Below are 21,949 nucleotides of genomic sequence, written 5' to 3'. Positions count from 1 at the left end.
TTTCTCAAAAGTTTGGGGTGGTCTTGACTCTGTCTCCCACTAGAACAGATTTTTTCTTTATTCATCAGGGCCTTTATGAATAGAAATGTGGTTACTGTTTGAGCTGTAAATAGTTTCTTTGCGTTTCTGCTCAAAAAGCTCTATTAATCAAAGATATGATCTACTTCTTCTATCTTGCACCCATTGTACAGTCAGCAGCCTATTGAAGTTAAATGCTAACTGTGGGCAGATAAAAATAGGCCTTAACATTTGATTAGGGCCCCCTAGCGGCGTGGAGCCAGATTCAGGTGGTTTCAACCCGAGTTGGACACGCTCAAAACAACAAATACCTTAAAGAGATTATGGTTAATCTTTTACAAACAGCATTTGTTTAAACATGTGTATATTAAGAAAGAAATTGGAACTGTGCTTGTAATACATATCTACATCCCCCACAATGTGAAATATAAGGTCAAAAAGGATGTGTTCAATAAACTTGTTACTATGTGTTGATATCGAAGGGTGTGAGTTTGCTCAGCAAACATGGATCAGCCCTCCAGTGTTGAGCATGAAGTCTCAGGTTGATCTGCATATTGGGTGTGACCCGGTTCTTCAGGTATTTGTTTGGTTACTGATCCTGGGACGCACAAAAGTGGAATCCTTCACTGCCTAACTTATTATATCAGGTGGTTGCAACAATGGAGAAGAAAGCTTTGGCTCTGAAGGAAATGATTAATACACATGTTCCCAAGAGGAAAAATTTGGACCCTCGAAAGTGGATGACACAGGTACCAGTTAAGGCATTTGCTGATTTAGCTCTGAACAAGCAACCAGAAGACAAGATGGACAACAGCTTTGACAACAAAGAGATGTGTGAGTACACAAGAAATGCTAACAGTGGGATCAGTGAGCAGAGAGCAACCAATTTTAGCTAAATCTTGAAACCTTATATACTACCGTATTTTCCACACTATTAAGGTACACCGAAAAATATTCGCTTTTCTCAAAAGCCGACAGTGCGCTTTATAATCCGACGCGCCTTACATATGGATCAATATTCTGATACCTTGGATCTAGTATTTTAAATGTTGTGTAAAGCGCTTTGTTATGGCGGCAGCTCTTGTGAAAGCTCCATTTAAATAAAGTTGTATTCCCTTCAGCCTAGCTCCATCGAGTGGATGCAGAATGTAACCGCAGCCACTTTTGTAGTTTCTATTCTCTGCACCGTATATTGCAATAAAACAGTAAATAGGTAATTCATTGAAGGTATGCCTTATACTCCGAAGCACCTTATCGTGCGGAAAATACGGTAATCATACTAATAGGGGTTGTAGACCCTAATCCAAAGTGCAACTGCATTTGTGTAACCTATCACTTGTGTGTTGTGCAGTACTGCAAACAGAGAAGCTGTTTATTGAAGCAGCTAAAAGCAATGATGTAGCTGCAATGAAGACACTTGGAAAGGGGTTAAATCCCAATGCAAAGAATGTGGTGAGCCCGTCACACAATCGCTTAAATAATATCACGGAGAATCCCCAATTCCATTGTAATTTTGCTCACGTGCCATCCAGCACAATAGGACTGCCCTTCACTATGCAGTCGCTGGCAAAAACAAGGAAGCGGTGGAGCTACTTCTACGGCGCAGGGTGGAAGTGGATCAGAGAGACAAGGTGAGGTGACGCTGTGAAGAGGAAAAAAAAAGATCTCAGAGTGCACGAATGCAATCGTTTCATTTGAACCCAATGTCTGTGTGTGGCAGTTTGGTGTGGCACCCATTCATTTAGCTGCCTGGTTTGGCAGCTTGGAGATCCTGAAATTATTAGTACGGGCTGGAGCAGAACAGAAGATTGAGAATGAGGTGATCAGAAAAAGTAGACATTTTACATCCATATCCAACATTTTGGCCAATACTTGTTTCCAAAGACATCTATGTGTTTTATGAAGATTTTAATGGCCCCTGTCATTACAAAGATCGACTTTCTAAATATGCCGTTTGATTTCCATCTGTAGGAAGGACTTAACATCATGCACTGTGCTGCTATCAACAATCATACTGACATTGTGGAATACATTGTCAATGACCTGCAAATGAAAGAACTGGACAAAGATGATCAGGTATACCGTGCGATATAAGTTATAGCTTTTTATTAGTGTCATTAATCCAAATTAAGAGCAACTTCAACATTTTTGGACTGTTTCAAAAATGTAGTTTAGTATCCAGTCCAAAAGGGCAAAACACGTAACACAAACAGTGGAGGTCGCTGATGGTGTAGTGGTACTGCCAGAAGACTGACTTGTGAACAGTCAGTCTTCTGGCAGTACCATGACAGGACGTGGAAGTGGGTGTGAATGGTTGTTTGTCTCTATATGTGCCATGTTACTGACTGGCGACCAGTTCAGGGTGAAGTATTGTGAACGATTTATGGAGATATGGATGACTGGTTTATTATTTTTGTTGACAAAAATATATATTGGAGGTGGGGGTTGGTGATTCTTCTGCCGTCCTTCGCGTGTTCATTTGGATCCGGGTTGAGCCAATGCATAAAATCAGAGGCTGGAAATGGAGAAGTTGTTTCTTGTAGATTCTATCGTCAGAACGTTCCGGGCACAAGTGTGATTCAGAAAATGGCTGCGATCAGAGCACAAATGCACAAATCCAATGTCTCAAGACAAGTCTTGTATACTCTAAGCAGGGCGTAGTCTTCAACCGTTACTTTTAAGTTGATGCAACAATCCGGCTCTAGCTGGTTTGAACGGGCCTTGGGTATGAAACCATCGCAAAGAGGATGTACACACACTTTGATTTGCTCCTCTTTCATCTATAACTGCTTCAAACAGCAAAGTGTATGCAGAAAAGTGATTAAGATTGCATGACTGTCTGTGTCTTATGTGTTGTGTTGTATTATTTCTCATTTTATGTTAACTGTTCTTTTGATGGCGGCGCGGGGCACCCGCAGCAGCTCCACTCTCTCTCCTGAGGAAACAAATTTCATCTGTGCTGTATGTTGCACATGTAGCACATTTGACAATAAAGTTGACATAAACATGAACATCCGCAATGTTGTCCAAAAAAGACTTGTTGCTAAGGCAGTTCATAGCGAGGTCACAACACAAGTCAGAACATGTCTATATATTATGTTGTCAAGCTGATAATAATAATAATAATAATAGATTTTATTTATAAGCGCCTTTCAAGACACCCAAGGACACTTTACAATAACAAAAAACACAAAACAATACGGGTTGAGCAGCGGCAGCCAAAACGCGCCAGCGTTCACTCAACCCGAAAGTCAAAAAGAAACAAGGGAGGGAGAGGGGGAGAAAAAAAACCCACGCTCGAACTACCCTCATTTGAGGATAATTTGAGTGAGGCAAAAAACTCCTGCACAAGCATATGACAGTTACAACAGGTCACAAGACATAAACAATGAAGACGGTGAAACATAATGCACACTAAATAATGGCTTCTTTTTATATATATACAGTATACTGTATATGCGTTAGTCCCCAAGCATTATAACCACCCCTCAGTATACAAAACATCCAAATTGGAAAACGCAGATGTGTAATCATTTTGTCATGTAAAATGAAGTGCACGCAACTAATTGTGCCTCAATCGTTGCCTTTCAGTCAGGCCGTTGTACATTTGCCATGGCGGCAGAACATGGCTGCGTGCAAATGTTACAAATGCTAATGGGGCCGGATTACAACATGGCCACCATGAAGCCCAACAAGGTTGGTTTTGTCTGTGTGTGTGTGTGTGTGTGTGTGTGTGTGTGTGTGTGTGTGTGTGTGTGTGTGTGTGTGTGTGTGTGATTGATGCTTTCATGTCTGAGTGGATCATTGCTGTACCACAGCTCAAAGTCAAAGCCACTTTGATGCAATCGGCTCTCCTCTCTCCCTCCCACCAGAGAGGAGACACGCCCCTGCACTTAGCTGCCAGGAACGGCCACTTGGATGTTGTCCAACTACTGCTGCACAGTTTTGATACCCGGGATGAAATTAATATGGTACACAATCATACGAAACACCTTCTCTATCCGAGTGTGCTTTCTAACTGGGCTCAGTGGATAATCCATTTGAGGTTGGTGGACTATTGAAGGAAAGTCCATTGACTCATCTGTGCTGTCATTCTGATTTGATTTGATGTGATTTTTTATTACTTTTACAGTTTTGAGTCAAAATTGGAAAAATGCAGTATTCTGGCAGTTAATGCTACTTTGTAATATAGCGAGCATTAAAGATAAAAGAACAGTCAGCCGTTCGGATGGAACTTGACAGGACGATGGTATTCTCTTGAATTATGGTTTGACTGAGAGCCTTTTGTGGGTATTATGTATTGGTGCTAAACCAACCTATGTTTGTACAATACGAAGCATGTTGGTTGCAGCATCAAAGTTCTGTGTCTGAAACCTTAGTTGCGTGGAGGGGCTTCTGAACGCATCCAAATCATCAGCCCATTTGCAACTTTCAGCATGGCAATGACCAAAGCATCCGACTAAAATAAACAAATAAGTGGCTTCGCATTCAGTTTTGATCCAGCCCAGCCAGATTTGACACAATCTCTTTTAAATGCATATGCACAAGAAATGCAAATAATAATAATAATAATAATAATCCATTTTTTTAATTGTAATAAAAATATCCACAAAATTTCCAGAAAAAAATCAAATCTGCACTTCAGCCTCAGCCTGTCATTGTTGTACGTTCTTTGTGTGTCAGGACGGTGAGACCTCTCTGTACCAGGCCGCCGAGAACGCTCAGGAACAGTGCGTCCTGGCTTTGCTGGAAGCTGGCTGCAACCCCGACATCCAAACAGCAGTACAGCCACACACTCAAAACACTCAAATCACTGCGCAAGTGGCATATTTTTAATGATGCCATATAGTAAGGGAGAGGTTAAAGTTTTGTGCTACATATCATTTTGTGAAAACTCAAATGCTAAACAAAAACAAATCCTGTTGTAGACCAAATGCAGCGCCCTTCATCCAGTTTCAGAGCAAGGAGACACATCTCTTGTCCAACTTCTCCTAGAATATAAAGCCCACACAGATTTTGAGAATGAGGTGAGTAAACGGATTACGCCTTCTCGCTTCTTCGCAAGCGAATGCCATTATCAACCCATAAGTCATACATGCTCAAGGACTTGGAGGTTCCTCTTCACCTGGCAGTAAAGAACAGCCACCTCCCTGTCATCCATTTTCTATTGGAGGCAGGATGCAACTTTAATGTCACCGATAAGGTAAAATGCAATGACTGACATACAGTATTTATTTTTAAAAATATGCTTACAAGAACATTCTTTGTGCACTGTCTTGTCTTAGAGGTCTCAGACGGTCATGCATCTTGCTGCTGAACTGGCAAGAATAGATGTGGTGGAAATGCTACTGAAGGCTGACGTTGATTTGACACTCGAAGACCGGGTAAGAGTTGAAATAAAATAATATGGGGACTTAGGACGTACACCTTAGTGGCCTCCACCTTCAGACTCTTTCCCAAAGATGCGTGGAAACGGCTCATGTCTGTCATTTCCTCACACACATGGCGAGACAATTTGATCTCCGTGTCAACACCCTTTGCTGACCAAAACAGAAGCCCTTATGAGAGAATGTAAACAGTCTCTCATATGAATCAAAAGGTCTTACTGTCACTGTTATCCACGCAATATTAAAAAGACAATGTCACCATATGTGAAGACAGACAATGCTTTTCAAGATCAATACTTTTCATTTATTTTGAAGCCTTTCAGGGACAGTGGTAACTACAGTGGACAGATTATCACCTCATCAGGTTACAGGGTGCATGAAAAGGTTAAAGTCGTATCCCTCAACACATTGCATTCCAATTTTTGTTTTCACTAAGCATCCTTAAGTATGCCAACAAATTATTTTACAAGAGTGTATTATTTATAATGAGTTCATATGAATAAAAGATATCGTCCCTGTAATTGTCTGGCGCTCAAATCCGTTGAGTAAATAAACACTCGCTCCAGCCACTTTACAGTACATGAGGAAATGTGGTACGATAGTAAAAATCTTCAGAGTGGAAGCTTATGGCAACAAATGAGGAGCATCACATCTGGTAGGAGTGTTTCCCAAACTTTATTGTGCCGAGGCATTCATTCTACCAAATAAATAAATAAATAACCTTCTGCCATCAAATGGCCGATCATTTTGTTGTTCTGCCTGTTTCTGTATTTCTCTGGCATAGATGAACAAAGATATATTTTTAATTATTCATAATTTTCTGAAAAATCTGATAACCCGCAGTACCCCTAATGACGTTTCACGGCACAGTTGTGCACCCTGGTTGGGAATTGCTGTCTTATAGTTTAATGGTCAGCCATCCAATATTTAAAAAATAATAATACAAATTAGCTTTAAGTCAGTGATCGTTCTGAAACCTTCTGATTTTTATTTGTAGGGGGAAATCCTCCAAGGTGGTGTAGTAATTCATGTTTGGATGCATATAATTATTTGGTGCTCGTGTTAGAGCAGCAGGGAAAGACGGCACTCGGCGTGGCGGCCAGAGCGGACGAGGTGATCATTGTGGACATGATCATCAAGGCAGAAAGATGCAAAGCGTGGAAGAAAGTAAGAAGCTTTTACGATTTCAATGCATGCCGCATTTTATTTGTTTCTGATAATTACATTGCAGGTGAATTGTACTTCTGAACTTGTTTCATTTAATGGAGATGTCATGATGTCAAATGTGACATTTATATTGGAAATGTTGAGTGACTATGCTTTTTCCTCGTGTCTTCCAAAGCTGGTGGTATTTAATCAACCCACTGATTTAATAACCCCTCCAGGCCAACCCAGAGTGTAATGAGAGTGTTCATAGCGAGTATCCGCTAACATTCAAACTGGACCACCGCAATGAGACCAAGCAGCTCCGCTCGATTACCTGGCGCCTGGCCTACGAGCTCCTGAAGCCAAGAGACTGGAAATGTCTGGCTGAATACTGGCGATTCACCGAGGAACAAGTGACGGCCATCGAAAGGCAGTGGACGGGTAGCCCTGATTTTATTCTGGCCAATTCAATTCAGTTATAAAATACAGATGCCCTCGAGATTACAGTTGGAAATTGGACCTTTTTTTTCTGGAGGGGGGGGGGGGAAATCTGCATTTGACCAATTGTGACACATGATGCTGCACAAGACAGTGTACTGCACTCGACCAAAGCTGAGCAAATATAAATGTAATGTAAATTGCCACTCAAAGCAGTAAACAATGTGTCCGTTATGGTTTTAGAAACAGTTTGACCTCAAAATGGATTAATTTCCATTACTAGAAAGCACATTGGGAAAGGACAAGTTGGAAGTCAAGCCAGTAGACTGGAAATGACTGCGTTCCACCTTAAATTTGGTAGCATGGCTTCAACTTAAAATAAACGTCGCCGAGTCAATACATTACTAAACTTTAACAAGCAAAGTATATTTTCTATATATATGCTATTATATTTGTCATTGGCTTGTGTGTTTTTTGTTTTTGTGGAGAGGGGCACAAAATACTATTTGTGCTTGTTCACAGGTCAGCACAGCTATAAAGAACACGGCAACAGGATGCTGCTAATCTGGCTCCACGGAGAGGAATTGGCAGGCACAAATCCTTTGATCGAACTCCATCAAGCTCTAGTCCAAACAGGACATGGCAGAGCTGCAGGTATTTTATTTCGAAGTATTTTGAATGGATTTACAGCGAAAAGTCCAAATTTGTACAAAATGTGTCAGTTTGAGTGTTGTGATTTCTTTTTTCATTTTTTTACCCATCTTATAGAAAAGATTCGGATGGAGTCAGAGAATGTCAACAGTCGGAGCTGCCAAGTATCATGATTGAGGGGTTTGACATGCAACATCCATCACTTTCAAGACACACTTGTACAGAAAGGTAGCGCTAAAATAATTTATTATGTAAAAAGAAAGCACCAGGTCATATACAAATAAGAGGGCTTTGGTTTGATGTTCAATGACACACTAAAAAGTACAACAATATGTCTTTATACATGCACCTGTTCCTGAATATTCAAGTAAACATTAAGTTCAATAAAATTCCATTTTGAAAACTGCACCTTTAAAATATCTTACATGTGTGGATCCAACCACAAACGTCAGTGAGGTTCCGAGGAATAATTGATCAATTTCCCTTTGCCCCTAAATAAAAAATTGGAAAGCTACGTCCACAGTAAGAATCACAGTTGTTGCATAGTAGGTAAAACTTCATCTAGTCAATGATCGTTGGGGTGTGTGTGGGTGAGGGCTCTGTGTGGGTATTCGTTAGTCGACTACTTTGATAGATTGTACATTACAAGTGTTTGTTCTGGAGGAAGTCTTCACAACAGTGGGTGTGCGGGCACCCTGTTGGGAGGCGCGAACAGATTTGGTAGCAAAAGGATGACCGATAGTGTGCTAGGAGAAGAGAAAGGGGGGGGTGGGGCATTAGACTCCAACACGAATGGAAAAATGCTTCATATTGTTATGCTTCCATACCTGTGCAATTGGTTTATGGCGTTCTACGACAATGGAGGTCATGGGCGGAGTCATACCCATCACCTGGAGGTTGCTGCGTACACTCTTACCAGCAAATGGTTGGGCCGTGACGCGAGCCGTGATAGTTTTCACCGGTTTCTGTTGGCCAGCTGTGACCATACGCCCAGAGACCTAAAGGAGACGATTTGCATTTAGTGAGGGCGTTACTGCGGCAGGCGACAGTTCAAGTCATCATTATTTTCAACTGACGCAGTCAAATTGGGCAAAAGAGAATGTGGTAAAGAAGACGGCTAAAATCATCATTCAAACCATCCTATTTTTTCAGTTGTGATCTTGGTTAAATAATACGTAAGGATTTGTTTTCGACAAAAAACAAACAAAAAACTCTCCTGCCACCTGGTGAAAAGGCACACACCTGTTTGTGGAAACCAGTGCTGCCCCCTTGTGGGACTGAACTGTGAGCTGCTGAAGTGGCAGGGAGGACTTCGCCGGTGTACCACACGCCCATCTGAGGAAAAGGAATGCAAGGTGATGTTATGAGGTTACAGAAAAGATTGAACAAATACCACATTTCTGCCATACCCTGCTGTCGTCTTCATGGGGGTCAGGAGACTCTGGGTGGTCAAAGTGAACCGGGCTACCAACAGGACCTTGAGCCAATGTTGCCGAGCCAGGCTCATCCCAAGGTGGTGGGGAGTCTGCAAAGAGTAAAACATTGACTGAAAACCCAAAACGTCCATACTTCCATGTCCTCCTGAATAAATACATTTCTTCCAATCGTTGTATTTGAAGCCCCCGGCCCCTACTGTATTTAAGGAAATACAGTATGAGATTAGCAAACTGGCTTATAATGCCATCAAGAGCACTTTGGATACTGAGAAACCTGCAAACCCGCCCAAAGGGTTTGTTTTCAATAAGAAACTCAAGTGTCTCAATTGTCATTAGTCAACTATTTCAACAGAGTGTACTTTACAGGTGCTGGTGTGCATTCTGGACAAAGGCCAGCCTCCGGTGGCGCAGGGAGCCTGTTGAGAGGAGCGAGGAAATTTGGAGGCGGTTGCCTGACCAAGAGTTTGCTTGTAGGAAAGAAAAAGAGCAAAAAAATTGGACTTTACACACACCGGAAAGATTGTTCACTTTTGTGAAAGGAAAAACCGAGAAAAGAAAATCATTGAAAATGAACTAATAAAATAGACATTGCGCTTTGGATTTGTGGTCCAACAGAATGACAGGTAAAGTAATTCTTAGAAACTTTTAAGACTTCAAAAATAACAACAGTTCTGTTGAGACAGTTATGTCAGTGATCGCTGCGGGTTTTTCATTGAACAGAAGGGTACCAACAAAAAAGAACTGTTTTCACTTTCTAAAATTACCTGTGTCATAGGATGATGGTAGTCTACAGCAGTGGAGCTCATAGGTGCGGCCACACTCACAGAGTCCAGATTGCCGCGTATACTCTTGCCAACATGCTGCGTGGAGCTGCGAGCTGTCAAACTTTTGGTAGGTTTTTGTTGGCTGGCTATCACCACACCCCCACTGGCCTGTTAAAATGATGGAAGCATTTAGATGGAGCAGGAATGCATTAAGCCTTTCTTTGAGACAAATGTACTTGATGTTACAATGTTGAATTTAATTTTATTACTATTTTTGTTGTCAAATTGGGTTTCGGAAGAGTAACTGAGAAACAATGTGTTACCCACCTGTTTGTGGAAGCCAGGACCTGCCCCGTGTGGGAATAAGCTGTGTCCGGGTGCAGCGTGCCCGGGTGCAGCGTGCCCGGGTGCAGCGTACCCTGATGCAGCGTGCCCAGGCGCAGCGTACCCGGGCGCAGTGTACCCTGATGCAGCGTGCCCGGGTGCAGAGTACCCGGATGCAGAGTGCCCGGGTGCAGCATACCCTGATGCAGCGTGCCCGGGTGCAGCGTGCCCGGATGCAGAGTGCCCGGATCCAGCGTGCCCGGGTGCAGAGTGCCCGGATGCGGCATGCCCCAGTGCAGCGTGCCCGGGTGCAGAGTACCCGGATGCAGAGTGCCCGGGTGCAGAGTGCCCGGGTGCGGCGTGCCCCAGTGCAGCGTGCCCGGGTGCAGAGTACCCGGATGCAGAGTGCCCGGGTGCAGAGTGCCCGGGTGCGGCGTGCCCTGGTGCGGCATGCCCTGGTGCGGCATGCCCTGGTGCGGCGTGTCCGGGTGCGGCGTGCCCGGGTGCAGAGTGGCCAGCTGAAGCATTTCGGGGTGCAGGGTGCCTACTTGCAGCAACCTTGGCTGCAGTGTGCCCGGCTGCAGTGTGTGCAGTTGAAGTGGCAGGTGGAAATTCAGTGTGAGACCTTGGCGCTCCAAAACCCATCTGAGGAAAAGAAATGCAGGTAGAATAAGGCAGCGATGGGATATCGATCAATACTAAACATATTCGGTTGTAAGTAGGACAAACCTTTAACGTGTTAATTTCCCACAGCGCAAATAACAGTGGCATTTTTTTCTAATCTCCTTTTTCATAAATCGATAAGCTATGTCTCATCAACACAAACGATGACACAGATAAAAGTTTTAAGATCCTAATTCGCAACCATTTAATTCATCTAAAATTGAAGCAAAAACATGGTTGCATTTCCAGTTGGGTTGCTGTATCGTGGGACAGATTGCTGAAACAATGCCATTGTTTCCTTCACAACCTCTGGTGCCTTACCCTGTTGCCGCTGTCTTCATGGTGGGGAGATCTTGCGCGGTCAAAATGTGCCGGGCTGCGGGCAGGACGTGGCTGGACCTGAGCCAATTCAGAACCATCAGGATCATCATCAGGAGGTGAGTTGGGGTCTGTTAGTGAGCAAAGTAGCCATTTACTATACAATGCAGTACTGTACAGTATTGCTTTGTGGGAATTAGACTGAAACGTATTTTATTAATGAAAACAATGAATGCATTCTACAACCAAAAACAAAAAGAACTGCACTACAATACATCCTACTGGCCATCTGCTGCATTTTCCTATTCTTTGCAATGTACACCCAATACTGTCATAGCATACCATATTCACCCGGATCTTGGGGCTCTCCGTCTGTGGGATTAAATAAGTGGAGTGTCTCCATGTTGAGAGCACACACGCCCCTCATCAGGGCTTTCCTCATACACACTTCTCGGCGTTCTCGCTCAAGTTGCAGTCTCTCAATCTCGGCTTGTGACTTCTCGAGAGCCTCGTTGTGTTCTGAAATTATCTAAAACAAGGCAGAATGGTTTCAGTTATCTGGATAGACCAACGTGACGTACTGTTAAGATCCTTATCATAGTGATCATGATGTGCACTTTAAGTAGCAGAACACAAAAGAGCTATTTTGTGTCTTTTTTTTCTTTCTTTTGCTTCAGGTCTACCTCGACATTTGTCAAGTGCAATTTATTCATTTAAAAGACAATCTAAAGTACTTAAGAGATACAAGATTGACTCAACAGAACTTTTCAAAATGTCACCTTCGCCAAAGTACTACTGTCGAGGGCCCATACCTACCGTCTGAATCTGCGCCTCGTAATTTTCCGAGAGGAGGGTGCACACCTCCTCAGCCTTTGCGCGGCATGCCTGCTCCGTCCTGTCCTTCCACTCTTTCTGGGTGAGGGAGTGCCATGCCAACAACACCTTCCTTTTCAGACGCAAATGGAAGTGTTGCCGCGCTATCTGGGTAGCGTGGGCCTGAAAAGGAAATCACGGGACCGCAAACAAATGATTCAAAACTTTCATCACAACCATATTTCATTCTTTTGGTGCAGCAGAGCCTTATCTAACGGAGTGCATTAAGTCACTGAAACAAATACTACCAACATTATTCTGATTGATTTTACTGTACAGTATTTAAATCTACTCGGTATTAAATATGGATTAAGTAATTGTAATTTTGAGGACTGAACCGTTTACAAATTTAGTAGATAGATCCCGTCACAAAAATGAGAATAGACCGTCCATCATCATGAAGCGCTTTAATATGGACCGTTTCAATTTCTGTGACTTCAGAGTTTTACCACTTTCAAGAGGGATACATTTCAAACTGAATCCAACTTTTCATACCCACATTTATGAAAAGTGACTTCTCACAGGGAAGTCAGAAATGAATTGAGCATATACAACACTGAAACGTTTGACCATGAAGAGATATTTTTCAAGATCAGAAAACTAAGACAATGGTGAACATTTTTTCATTAATATATCAAGACAACTCTCTTGTGTTATTCCCAGTCAGAAGACACATTTCCCTATTTCGGCCCTGACTGTACATGGATGAAAACATCATGAGAGAGTAGTCGTGCTATATTATACCGTAAATTCCGGATTACAAGCCGCTACTTTTTTCCCCACACTTTCAACACTGCGGCGTGTTATATGAAGTGGCTTTTTAATAATTTTTTTTTCCATTCGCGGGAAAAACATGGACCAATAAAATGAATGAGTAGTTCACTGAGGTCCAATGAGATTGTATGACTAATCACAACTTCCGCTCTTTTGCCATAGCGGGGAAATATGTGTTACCTGGCAACAGTCGACCAATAAAATGAATGAGTAGTACACAGGGGTCCAATGAAATTGTATGATTACCGGTAATCACAACTTCCTTATTTCGGTCTTTCTTCAAACCCTGATCAACATGGAGAATACCAGACGAAAAGCATATGATGCAGCTTTTAAACTGAAAGCGATCACTCTGGCAGTTAAAGAAGGAAATCAAGCTGCTGCCCGTAATCTTGGCATAGAGCGCCTGAAGCAAACCCCCGCCTACTCATTGGCCAGCGGTTTATAATATGGTGCGGCGCATATAATTACAAAATGGATTTTTCTTCATAAATCTGAGCATGCGGCTCTTAATCAGGTGCGGTCTGTAGCCCGGAATTTACGGTAATTTGTTTCAACTCATAAATCATGAACATGGACGGGATTGAAGAAGAGGAAACCGGTTTTGACCCCATTTTTGTTTGGTGAAATTTTCCAGTTGAAACTGATTGGTACACAAAAAATGAGCCTGTTGGTTTGTGAATGCTGTGGACAAAAAAAATTTAAAGTCATGGTGACATAGAGTAAGTCACGTTACCTCCTCTTTGGCCTCGCTGTACTGAAGTCTCCATTGGGTGAAGGCTCTCATCTTTTCAAGCTTCTGTTTTTGTCTGCTCAACACCACACTCAGATTTCTAATCATCTGGAGGAGGAGACAGTACTGAACAATAAGCCCAAGCAAACGTGTTGCTCTTCATCTTTATCATACAAATGAAGAAAAGGATGCAGGTCTGCAAAAAAGAGGGCATTATGGTAGATGGGTTATCATACACAGCGCTCAGTGTGGTCACCTCATCCTTTCTCTTGTTGGAAGTCTCATACGTGTGTAGCAGTTCCTTCAGGCTGTCCAGCTCAGTCTTCAAGGCCTCATTCTGGCCTAAATGAATCTCCCTCTCCCTCTGCATCTCTCGCCTGTGTTGATCTACGAAGGCCACCCTCCACTTCCTCAGCTCCCTCAGCACATTGGTCTGATTGACGCAGAACGGGAGGCATGAGTATGTATACAGTATTTGTTTAAGAACATTCTGTCAATGGCTACACTAAAGTGTCTTTGGTAATCTTCCAGTGAATCAGGCATACTGCAAGTCTGGCCTGATAGATTATGTATGCATGAGTGGGCTTTGTTGGAAGGATCGTTTCGTACATGGATGAAGACGAAATAAAATAGATTTGTCTGTAGATCCTCAGTCATCAAGGTCATAGTGATCTATAATATGATACATTTGTAACTTTAAAGGTGGCACAGCTCATGAGGGTTCACAGGCCTAACCCTGGTAAGATACAGTGCCACTGATCCTCTTAAGTTAAACCTTTCTAAGATTGTATACCGAAGAATAAGATTGTCTGCATTGTAGTCAAAATGATTCCGGGTATAAAGCTTGGCTCATACTGTTCTGTGTGGCGTTTTCATGTTCTCCCACTAATTGTATTTTTTTTTTCTCCAGCTGCTCTGGTTTTCTCCCATATTCCAAAAACATACATGCTTGGGTAATTGATCTCTCTTAACTACCCATGGATGTGAATGTGAGTGTGGATGATGGTTTATCTATACAGTATGTACATTAACCACACTTTGATTGAATGTCAACCAGTACATGGTGTATGTACCCTCTATAACAGGGATGGCCAAGTTAATTGCCGGAGGGAGCCACAAGTTCTCATCAGTGCAACTTGGGGGCCACATACGACGACGCCCTTCCTTACCAGATGTATGACAAAAATGTTATTTTGAATATGGACAAAATACATGTAAAATGTGTGCTTTTAATGTACAGTATTTCATTCTGATGACATTTCAATTCATGTATAAATGATCCATTACCCATACTTTTTCACGACACTGTTGGGCAGTAAGTAATAAGCATCTGCCATCTATTAGTGCTTTGTGATATTACAACTTAAAACTAGTCGACCCTTGCAAATTCGGAGTTCAGCACCTGTGGATTTGCATATTCCCAGACTTCTTTTTACAATATTTTGTCCACCATTTCCTGACATTTCTTGTGGAAAATGTATATTGAATGTTATTTTCTACAGAATTACTTGGATTCGTTTATATATATATGAAAAAAAAATTAAAGGGGGAAAAAATACTTTTAAAAGATTTTTAGTTTTGACAATTAATCACGGGGCCACATGCGGCCCACCCGCCAGTTGCTCATCCCTGCTCTATAAAATAATACCATATAAATAATACCATATATTTCTAATATCAAATGACTTACGTAATTAAATTTGACATAACAGATGCTCATATAAATAATACATAGTTTCTCGTCTCCTCTCCATTACTTCAGGTGTGAAAGAAGGATATTTTTATATTCAACTACACCGTTTTTTTAACTCCTCTTGCCATGACAGTTAATGTGTCAACATTCCTTTGCTGTTAACTTAAGACTTTGTGATAGCAAACATTTAAGCCTTAAACTAATTTACTTTACATAACTTTGTATGAGGGTGGGAGCGAAAACAGCTTTGAAAAGCAAAGTTGACTTTGAAAACTCCACTGGAAAAAAAATAAACAATCACTTATGAAATGACCTTCACAAATTGTATGAATGCATTACAACAATGCAATTCATTATTGCGATGCCATTCTTGGGCCCATTTTGTATCATCAGGAAGAATAATAAGAAAAAAGGAGCAAACCATGTCACAAAACTGACCTTCAATTTTTGGGTCCACGTGTCTAGAATGTTCTCCATTTTGCTAATATTCTCGTCAGAGATGAAAAGCTCCACTTCAGTGTACCCAGTGAACCCTTGGTCATTTGGCTGCACACTCTCAGATGCATCCTGTAACCTGTCTGAGCTTCCCAAACCTCTGGTGGTAGTCTTCCTGATCTTCTCTAGCAGCCAAATCAAACACAAATAGAATAGTTATATGCAAATGCTCCTTCGCAATAGGTAAAAGCCCGATGAGTGAAACTCATGCTGGTGGGTGAAAGACTACTATGCAATACCTGCTACTAGTAAATTTATCTGTGAATTGCGATCCTCTGAAGACAAACGTGAGACGTCTCTCCCCACCAGGCCAGCAACTGCAGCAGCCTCAAATCTTGGCGAAGCCACTGCACTTTGGAGGAGCTCCTCATATTCATCCTGTTAAAGCACAGAACAGAGGAGACTAGGTTGATTCCTAGTTCAGTGTTGGATTTGTTTTCATGCCAACTGCAATATAAACTGTCCTCAATTTAAACATATTATTAGAACAGTTGTTTTACATGAAGCTCAGTGCAGGCAGAGTTGCTACGATATGTCGATTCCGTCGGCAACACAGGGACGCTGGCCTCTTCATCTGAAGACATCTGAACAGGGACGTGAGCTGCAGGAGGAAGATAAGTTTGTTATTCTATTGAGCTTATGTCATAAATAGCATTGATCTTTGTATAATTTGAAAGAATCATGACAATTTAATCTTAGATTTAAAATCTCCGACTCAATATTCTGTCTAACATACAGTACCGCGCTGTAAATCACGACGTGGTAGAAATTAGAGCAGCAGGAAGAAACCCTCAACGCGTTAGGATAAAATGGCTATGATGTATTAAACCAACAAGAAAAAGTCACGACAAAATAAGATGACTAAAAGTACCAGAACTTAACACAAAGTGGAACGAACGCTCATTAATTAGTTTTCTTGAAAGTCACAAATCTGTGATGTTTGTTCTTTCGCAGGCGCGCTTTTATGTTTCGACAACGCAACGTACCCGAAGAGAGGGAAATAAATGAATAAAACGAATTGCGCTTTTAATGTGGTGAATCAGTAATTACAAAGCAAAAAAGAATATTTCTTAGCTTTACCTCCGGGTTAACCCGTCGGTTGGTGCACGCTTGCTAAGTCGTTTGAAATCGAGCAACTCCTCAACAACAGAATATGTGATTGGGCTGTCTTCGAGCAAAGCTCGATACGCGCAACTCTGATTGGTTACATTGTTTCCTGGTAACGATAAGCGGAACTGCACTGGCGGAGCTCAAATCTGAACGTGTCATATGTGGCGCTGACGCTCGTACAGTTGTACTTAAAAACAAAAAAATAAAAAAGGTAGGAGCGTTTGTTGTCCCCACAACCACTAAATGAATTACATGCATAGGAAAGATTTGACCTCGAATTTAGGTTTCCAGATCACGTCAAGGCATTGCGAAACTGCACTGTTTTAACAAATATTGTCCAGGGTCGGGAAATAGGCATCATTGGACCTGAAATTGGGAAAGGAGTAAACACTTGACAATTAACATTTAAATATTTTCCAAAAAAGGGTAGGGGGCAGCCTAACACGCGTTTAGCCTTTTTTGGAAAAACTGAGAACATGCAAACGCTACACAGGAAGGCCAGGATTCAGTTTTGAAGACATGACCTCTGCACTGTGAGGCAGACAGGCTCACCAGTCGACACTGTTTCACCATATTATTGCCTGAATTCATTCCTGTATTGCAATTTGCAACTGGTTAACACACAAATGAACACAATGAAACTGATGCTTCGTGTCAAGTCCAGACCAGTCTGTGCTGCTTTAATGTCGGTGTGTTCCGAATGGAGCATATTCCACTTCTCATAGATGCCGTATCATGCACAAGTCTTAGGTCACCTTTGGCTTTGTCTTTATAATGACACCACAGTAAATAGGACTTAAAATATTGAAAGCAGTCACAGTTCAACATAGTTATTTTTAAATACCTTTTTGTGATGATCTGGACAAGGTTGCATTTCTTTCCACCGTGTCAGTCAAAATGGTACCAATGGAACCGTCGAACTCCCAGAGTCATTTTGGCACCCTCTGTGTTTCTTCATCCTCCATTAACCAGGAAGTCAGCTGCTATGTAACAAACTGGATAAACAAGCCCAAATCCAAAGTTCTTGGAATAGCTTTCATTTTCATTCATAGGTCAACGTTGGTGGAGGTTTGTGCTCTCAACTTCAGGGTTTCACAACTAGGGAGTACGTGGAAACATTCAATGGTTTATTTCCAAAATTATTAGTAAAATCTCCCAGTCAGCCAGTCAAGAAATCTTTTATACTTTGTGGCATATTTATTATTTATTTTGATGTTATATATTTTTTATTTTGTATTACTCATATATTTTCAAGGCAACATATTTTATTTTTATTTAATTCAAGTTAAAAAGGAGATAATGCCTGAGAATGAAATGTTGAAATTAAGGCGATGAAATAAAATTATATTCACATGATAATCAGTTGTGTTACATTCTCCTTTTGGGGAATCATCAAACTGTCTGAGTGATGGGGTATGACGAAAAGGTTCAGGGGTACACACCAGACGAAAAAAAATTGGACCCACTGGTCTACTTAGTGGACTTCTGTCATTATATTCGATTCCTATTGCATTGCTAAAATAACAACTTTGATGGGGGCTTTTGCACAGATCTATATTTCATCAGGAACTACGATATGATTTCTGCATGCTGGATCATTGCATGATTGTTTAAGAACAAAAATAAGATGCTCAGAATGCTGAATCAGACAAGTGAGGTTCTTCATCCCAGAACACGTTAAGGCAATATCTTAATTAAATCCTGCGGGGGGTGGGGGGCAAGAGAAAGGCTGTACTCTTAAAAGCAATACGGGAAACGTGCCAGGGAGATCATTACCAATCAGCCCGTGTGGTTTTTACATCCCTGTGCATTGCTCCATGACAGTTAAAGCACTCAAGCTCAAATGAGAGCTGCAGATGGAGCCGTGGGCCTGGGGGTTCTGGTTTACCATACGGGTATCAATGGGGAAACGGTAGAGGGGTACAAACTGACAAAATGGTGTCATATGCATGAGGAAGAAACTGACTTGCAATTTCTTTCTTTCATTTTTTTTTCAAGCTAAATCCCTTTTGACAGCAGACCCAGTGATGAGGTCAGAGTTTGGAAGGGCACATGTCATGTTTCTGACAGAAAGGCTTAGTGAAATGGGCAGCATATTAGAGAAACCCTACAATACCTGCTGGCTGCTGTAAATTTCATTTATCAGCTCTGTGTGAGTTGCGAGCTGCAGACAGGGATATGAAGTGTTCAGCCTCTGCACGATCGTCTCACACACTGTTGTGGAGGATCTCGACAAACATGCAGTGTCGCTAAAAGTGAGTACTCCCCTTAGATCCATTCATCCATCCATCCATCATTTTTCAACACCGCTTATTGGGATTTGCGCTGCTGGAGCTGACTTCGGGTGAAAGGCCGACTACACCCCGAAACGCTCGCCGGTCAGTCGGGCACATATGGAGACGCACACCCACACAGGCGAGTGTAGCACGACACCATCAGTGACTACACCCTTTACAGTTTTGTTTATATTTTATTACATTTTTTCTTCAACTCTGAAGAAATGACACTTACATTGTAGAGTAGCCAATGTACCGTGTAAAAAGTAACACACATATATTCACGGTCGGAAATTAATCAATTATGGGGGTGAGGGTGATCATGTACATTCCTGATTGGAAGATATAGGCTCCATTACAACATAAATAAAATCGCAATATAATCTTTCCGGACCGGTGTATGTATGTGTGTATGCATGCGGGTTTTCACTTTTCGCGGGGGGAGTCCAATTAATCGCGAAATACGAAGCATGACTGTGTTATTATGATCTCTTTCTGATGTGTTGCTGTCTCCTTCCTTCCTATAGGACCCTTTTAAAGTCTTTCACCCATTTCTCGAGAAATACACTAAGGCTTGTCTGCTGAAGCACAATTCAGTTCACATTCTTCTTTCTTAGCCTGTTCAATCTGTTCCAGGACAATAATCATAGCCCATTTTGCTCCCTGCCCCCTCTCCCTGGTAATTTATCTCAGGTCCGTTCGAGTATTCAGAATCCATGTAATGGCAGACAGAACAGAAACTGGGATTAAAGATATTGTTCATAGTAGTTGATTTTGCTGTGACCACTTGATAGGATCTGACGTTATTTGATGCAGTATACATTTAGGATCCAACTCCCATCTTAACACATGATGTCTTCAGAACACATTTTAATTTAGACAGGTCATGGTTGCTTGTATTGATTTTCATCCTTTTTTACCACAGAGTACGTTTTCCAACAAACGCTGTGAAGCAGGAGCGGCAAAAAAGGATCGGGGGACTGAAACGGTGAGTCTCAGCTTCTCCATGAGGTAAAATCAATTAGCATCAGTGTCCACATCCATTTGTTCTAATATGGATGAAGTCTTTCCAGTCAACTTCCACCTCATTCTTAAATGAAAGCTAGCCCTACAGGTGCATACCACCTCTATTTTAGACATGCTCCCCTCCAAAATTATTAGAACAGTTAGGCCAATTCCTTTGTTTTCGGAGTACTGACTTTTTGGGTTGAACACATGGCTTGACATGAAGTTTTTTTTTTTGCTCAGCAGTCTCTGTGACTCGTGGTTTCCCAGCGTTACAAGCTAATTTGCGTTTTCACTAGCCACGATTTTCTGGGAGATAGCACTTATTCAGCGGCTATGCCCAACCAACTTCAGGATTCGGTAAAATGGGTAGAAGCACTTCCTTCTAATTTCGTGACTGGCGCGAGCCCCACAGCAGTATACTGGGTAGTCAGGGGTAGTCAACTAAAATTTTAAAAGGTCTCGCTCCCCTCTCTCTCTCTCTCCCTTTCTCAATGTGTGTGTGTGTGTGTGTGTGTGTGTGTATGTGTGTGAGAGAGAGAGAGAGAGAGAGAGAGAGAGAGAAAGAGACTGATATCTGTACAGGGTGCATCTCATCATTTTCTTATGTTCTTATGCATTGTCAACACAAGACAACAGAACACTCGCAAGCAGAAAATCATGTCCAGATGCTCACAAATTGGGAATTTGTCCATTGTGAGACATATCAAGGTTTTCTTATGTTAAAAAAAGAGTCAAACTGATCATGTGCCTTCCCCATTCAGCCATGCCCCTTAAAGTCATACAGGGCAGGTGCATGGTTGTGACTTCATGCTTGTCCCAATGCGCAGTAATTCTGCTTTATAAAAATCCATTAATTCTTTTCTATCTTCTCTTTTATTATGTGTTATTATGTTTAAATACAATACAGACCCCATTACACAACCATTCAGTGGTGTTTACTGTTTAAATGGGTGGGCTAAATCAAAAGGTGCTATTTTATATAATTAATTAATATATCAAATCCAGATGTAAATTCCAAACAGGAAAATCTGAAATTTTGATCTCCTATTTCATATTCCTAAATGTTTTCAGTCTACAGCAAAAATTGAGTCATTGGAGGGGGTTCTACGTTGAGATACAGTATACGGTATTCACTTGAGTTTGTGAGAACCTGCAATGTTTTCGCATTTTAATCACGTATAATCTGATACTTAATCATTTGCCTCACGTGCAACTCCATACACAATAGAAGCATAACACGGGATTCTCCCACTTACTGGTGACATTATGTGACATTAACATCAACAGTTTTTCATGCCTGTCACATCCAATCTACAACTGTGGAAATGAGAAATATAGTGTATTTTCACAAATTAAAAGACACGTAATCATTTCTTTATGTGTGTATTCTTACGTGACAAAAGATACTACTAAGACTTATGCGAAAGGACGGGAAATTGCCTGCATACACATTACATTGTATGCTGTTAGTGCGCGCATATGTGTGTGTGTGTGTGTGTGTGTGTGTGTGTGTGTGTGTGTGTGTGTGTGTGTGTGTGTGTGTGTGTGTGTGTGTGTGTGTGAGAGGGTCATTCTACTGTCCTGTACATTAAGCTAAGTGCTCCTCCACTCTCCAGCAGTACTAAATGGAGCCTTATGGCTTGGGGGGTTGGAGGAGTGGGGTGCCCCAATCCCAGGTCACTGCATCTGTGAATCATCATATTCAGAGGAGGAAAAAAAAAAAAAAAAAAAAGATCCTTTTTGTGTTTTTGCACTGGGTGCATCTTTTTGTTTATTCTATGTGATGTTGTAATCCTTCCCAGCATGCCTAATATGACGCAAGCCAGAGAAGAGAAGCATTTA

At 41.6% G+C, this 21,949-nt stretch overlaps 2 protein-coding genes and 1 long non-coding RNA gene across 6 annotated transcripts; 2 read left to right on the top strand and 1 right to left on the bottom strand.

The window, feature by feature from the left end:
- The first annotated feature begins 539 nt into the window (after positions 1–539).
- On the top strand, positions 540–8,046 carry ankdd1b (ankyrin repeat and death domain containing 1B). The gene is made up of 15 exons (XM_086111055.1): positions 540–852; positions 1,370–1,470; positions 1,551–1,649; positions 1,739–1,837; positions 1,990–2,094; positions 3,610–3,714; positions 3,891–3,989; positions 4,702–4,800; positions 4,947–5,045; positions 5,123–5,221; positions 5,304–5,402; positions 6,477–6,572; positions 6,791–6,992; positions 7,512–7,643; positions 7,758–8,046. The coding sequence occupies exons 1-15, from the start codon at positions 678–680 to the stop codon at positions 7,811–7,813; spliced, it is 1,665 nt and encodes a 554-aa protein (XP_085967181.1). The 5' UTR covers positions 540–677; the 3' UTR covers positions 7,814–8,046.
- poc5 (POC5 centriolar protein homolog (Chlamydomonas)) lies at positions 7,870–17,694 on the bottom strand. Of its 2 annotated transcripts, none has more exons than XM_086111052.1 (16): positions 17,668–17,694; positions 16,214–16,314; positions 15,953–16,091; positions 15,657–15,838; positions 13,782–13,958; positions 13,529–13,633; positions 11,962–12,141; positions 11,488–11,674; positions 11,149–11,276; positions 10,168–10,809; positions 9,841–10,008; positions 9,441–9,543; positions 9,050–9,165; positions 8,883–8,975; positions 8,468–8,638; positions 7,870–8,386 (listed from the first exon to the last, which is right to left on the bottom strand). In XM_086111052.1, exons 2-16 carry the CDS (start codon positions 16,295–16,297, stop codon positions 8,255–8,257), a joined length of 2,607 nt encoding a protein of 868 aa, XP_085967178.1. In that variant the 5' UTR covers positions 16,298–16,314; positions 17,668–17,694; the 3' UTR covers positions 7,870–8,254. The 2 variants fall into 2 exon arrangements, with proteins under 2 accessions (XP_085967178.1, XP_085967176.1); XM_086111050.1 differs by lacking the exon at positions 17,668–17,694 and adding an exon at positions 16,794–16,844.
- On the top strand, positions 11,131–15,083 carry LOC147204745 (uncharacterized). 3 transcript variants are annotated; one of them, XR_015100906.1, is made up of 5 exons: positions 11,142–11,264; positions 13,622–13,719; positions 13,805–13,985; positions 14,436–14,514; positions 14,611–15,083. It is a non-coding gene; the product is annotated as an uncharacterized LOC147204745 (long non-coding RNA). The 3 variants fall into 3 exon arrangements; XR_015100905.1 differs by having other exon boundaries at positions 13,622–13,985; XR_015100907.1 differs by lacking the exons at positions 13,622–13,719; positions 13,805–13,985 and having other exon boundaries at positions 11,131–11,264.
- Positions 17,695–21,949: the final 4,255 nt, after the last annotated feature.

This window comes from Hippocampus guttulatus, chromosome 5 (assembly GCF_054856545.1).
Source record: "Hippocampus guttulatus isolate MCC_2025c chromosome 5, RoL_Hgut_1.0, whole genome shotgun sequence".
NCBI classification, from domain to species: Eukaryota; Metazoa; Chordata; class Actinopteri; order Syngnathiformes; family Syngnathidae; genus Hippocampus; species Hippocampus guttulatus.
Note: the sequence above shows the minus strand (reverse complement) of the source record. Positions and strands in the feature narration are given on the sequence as shown.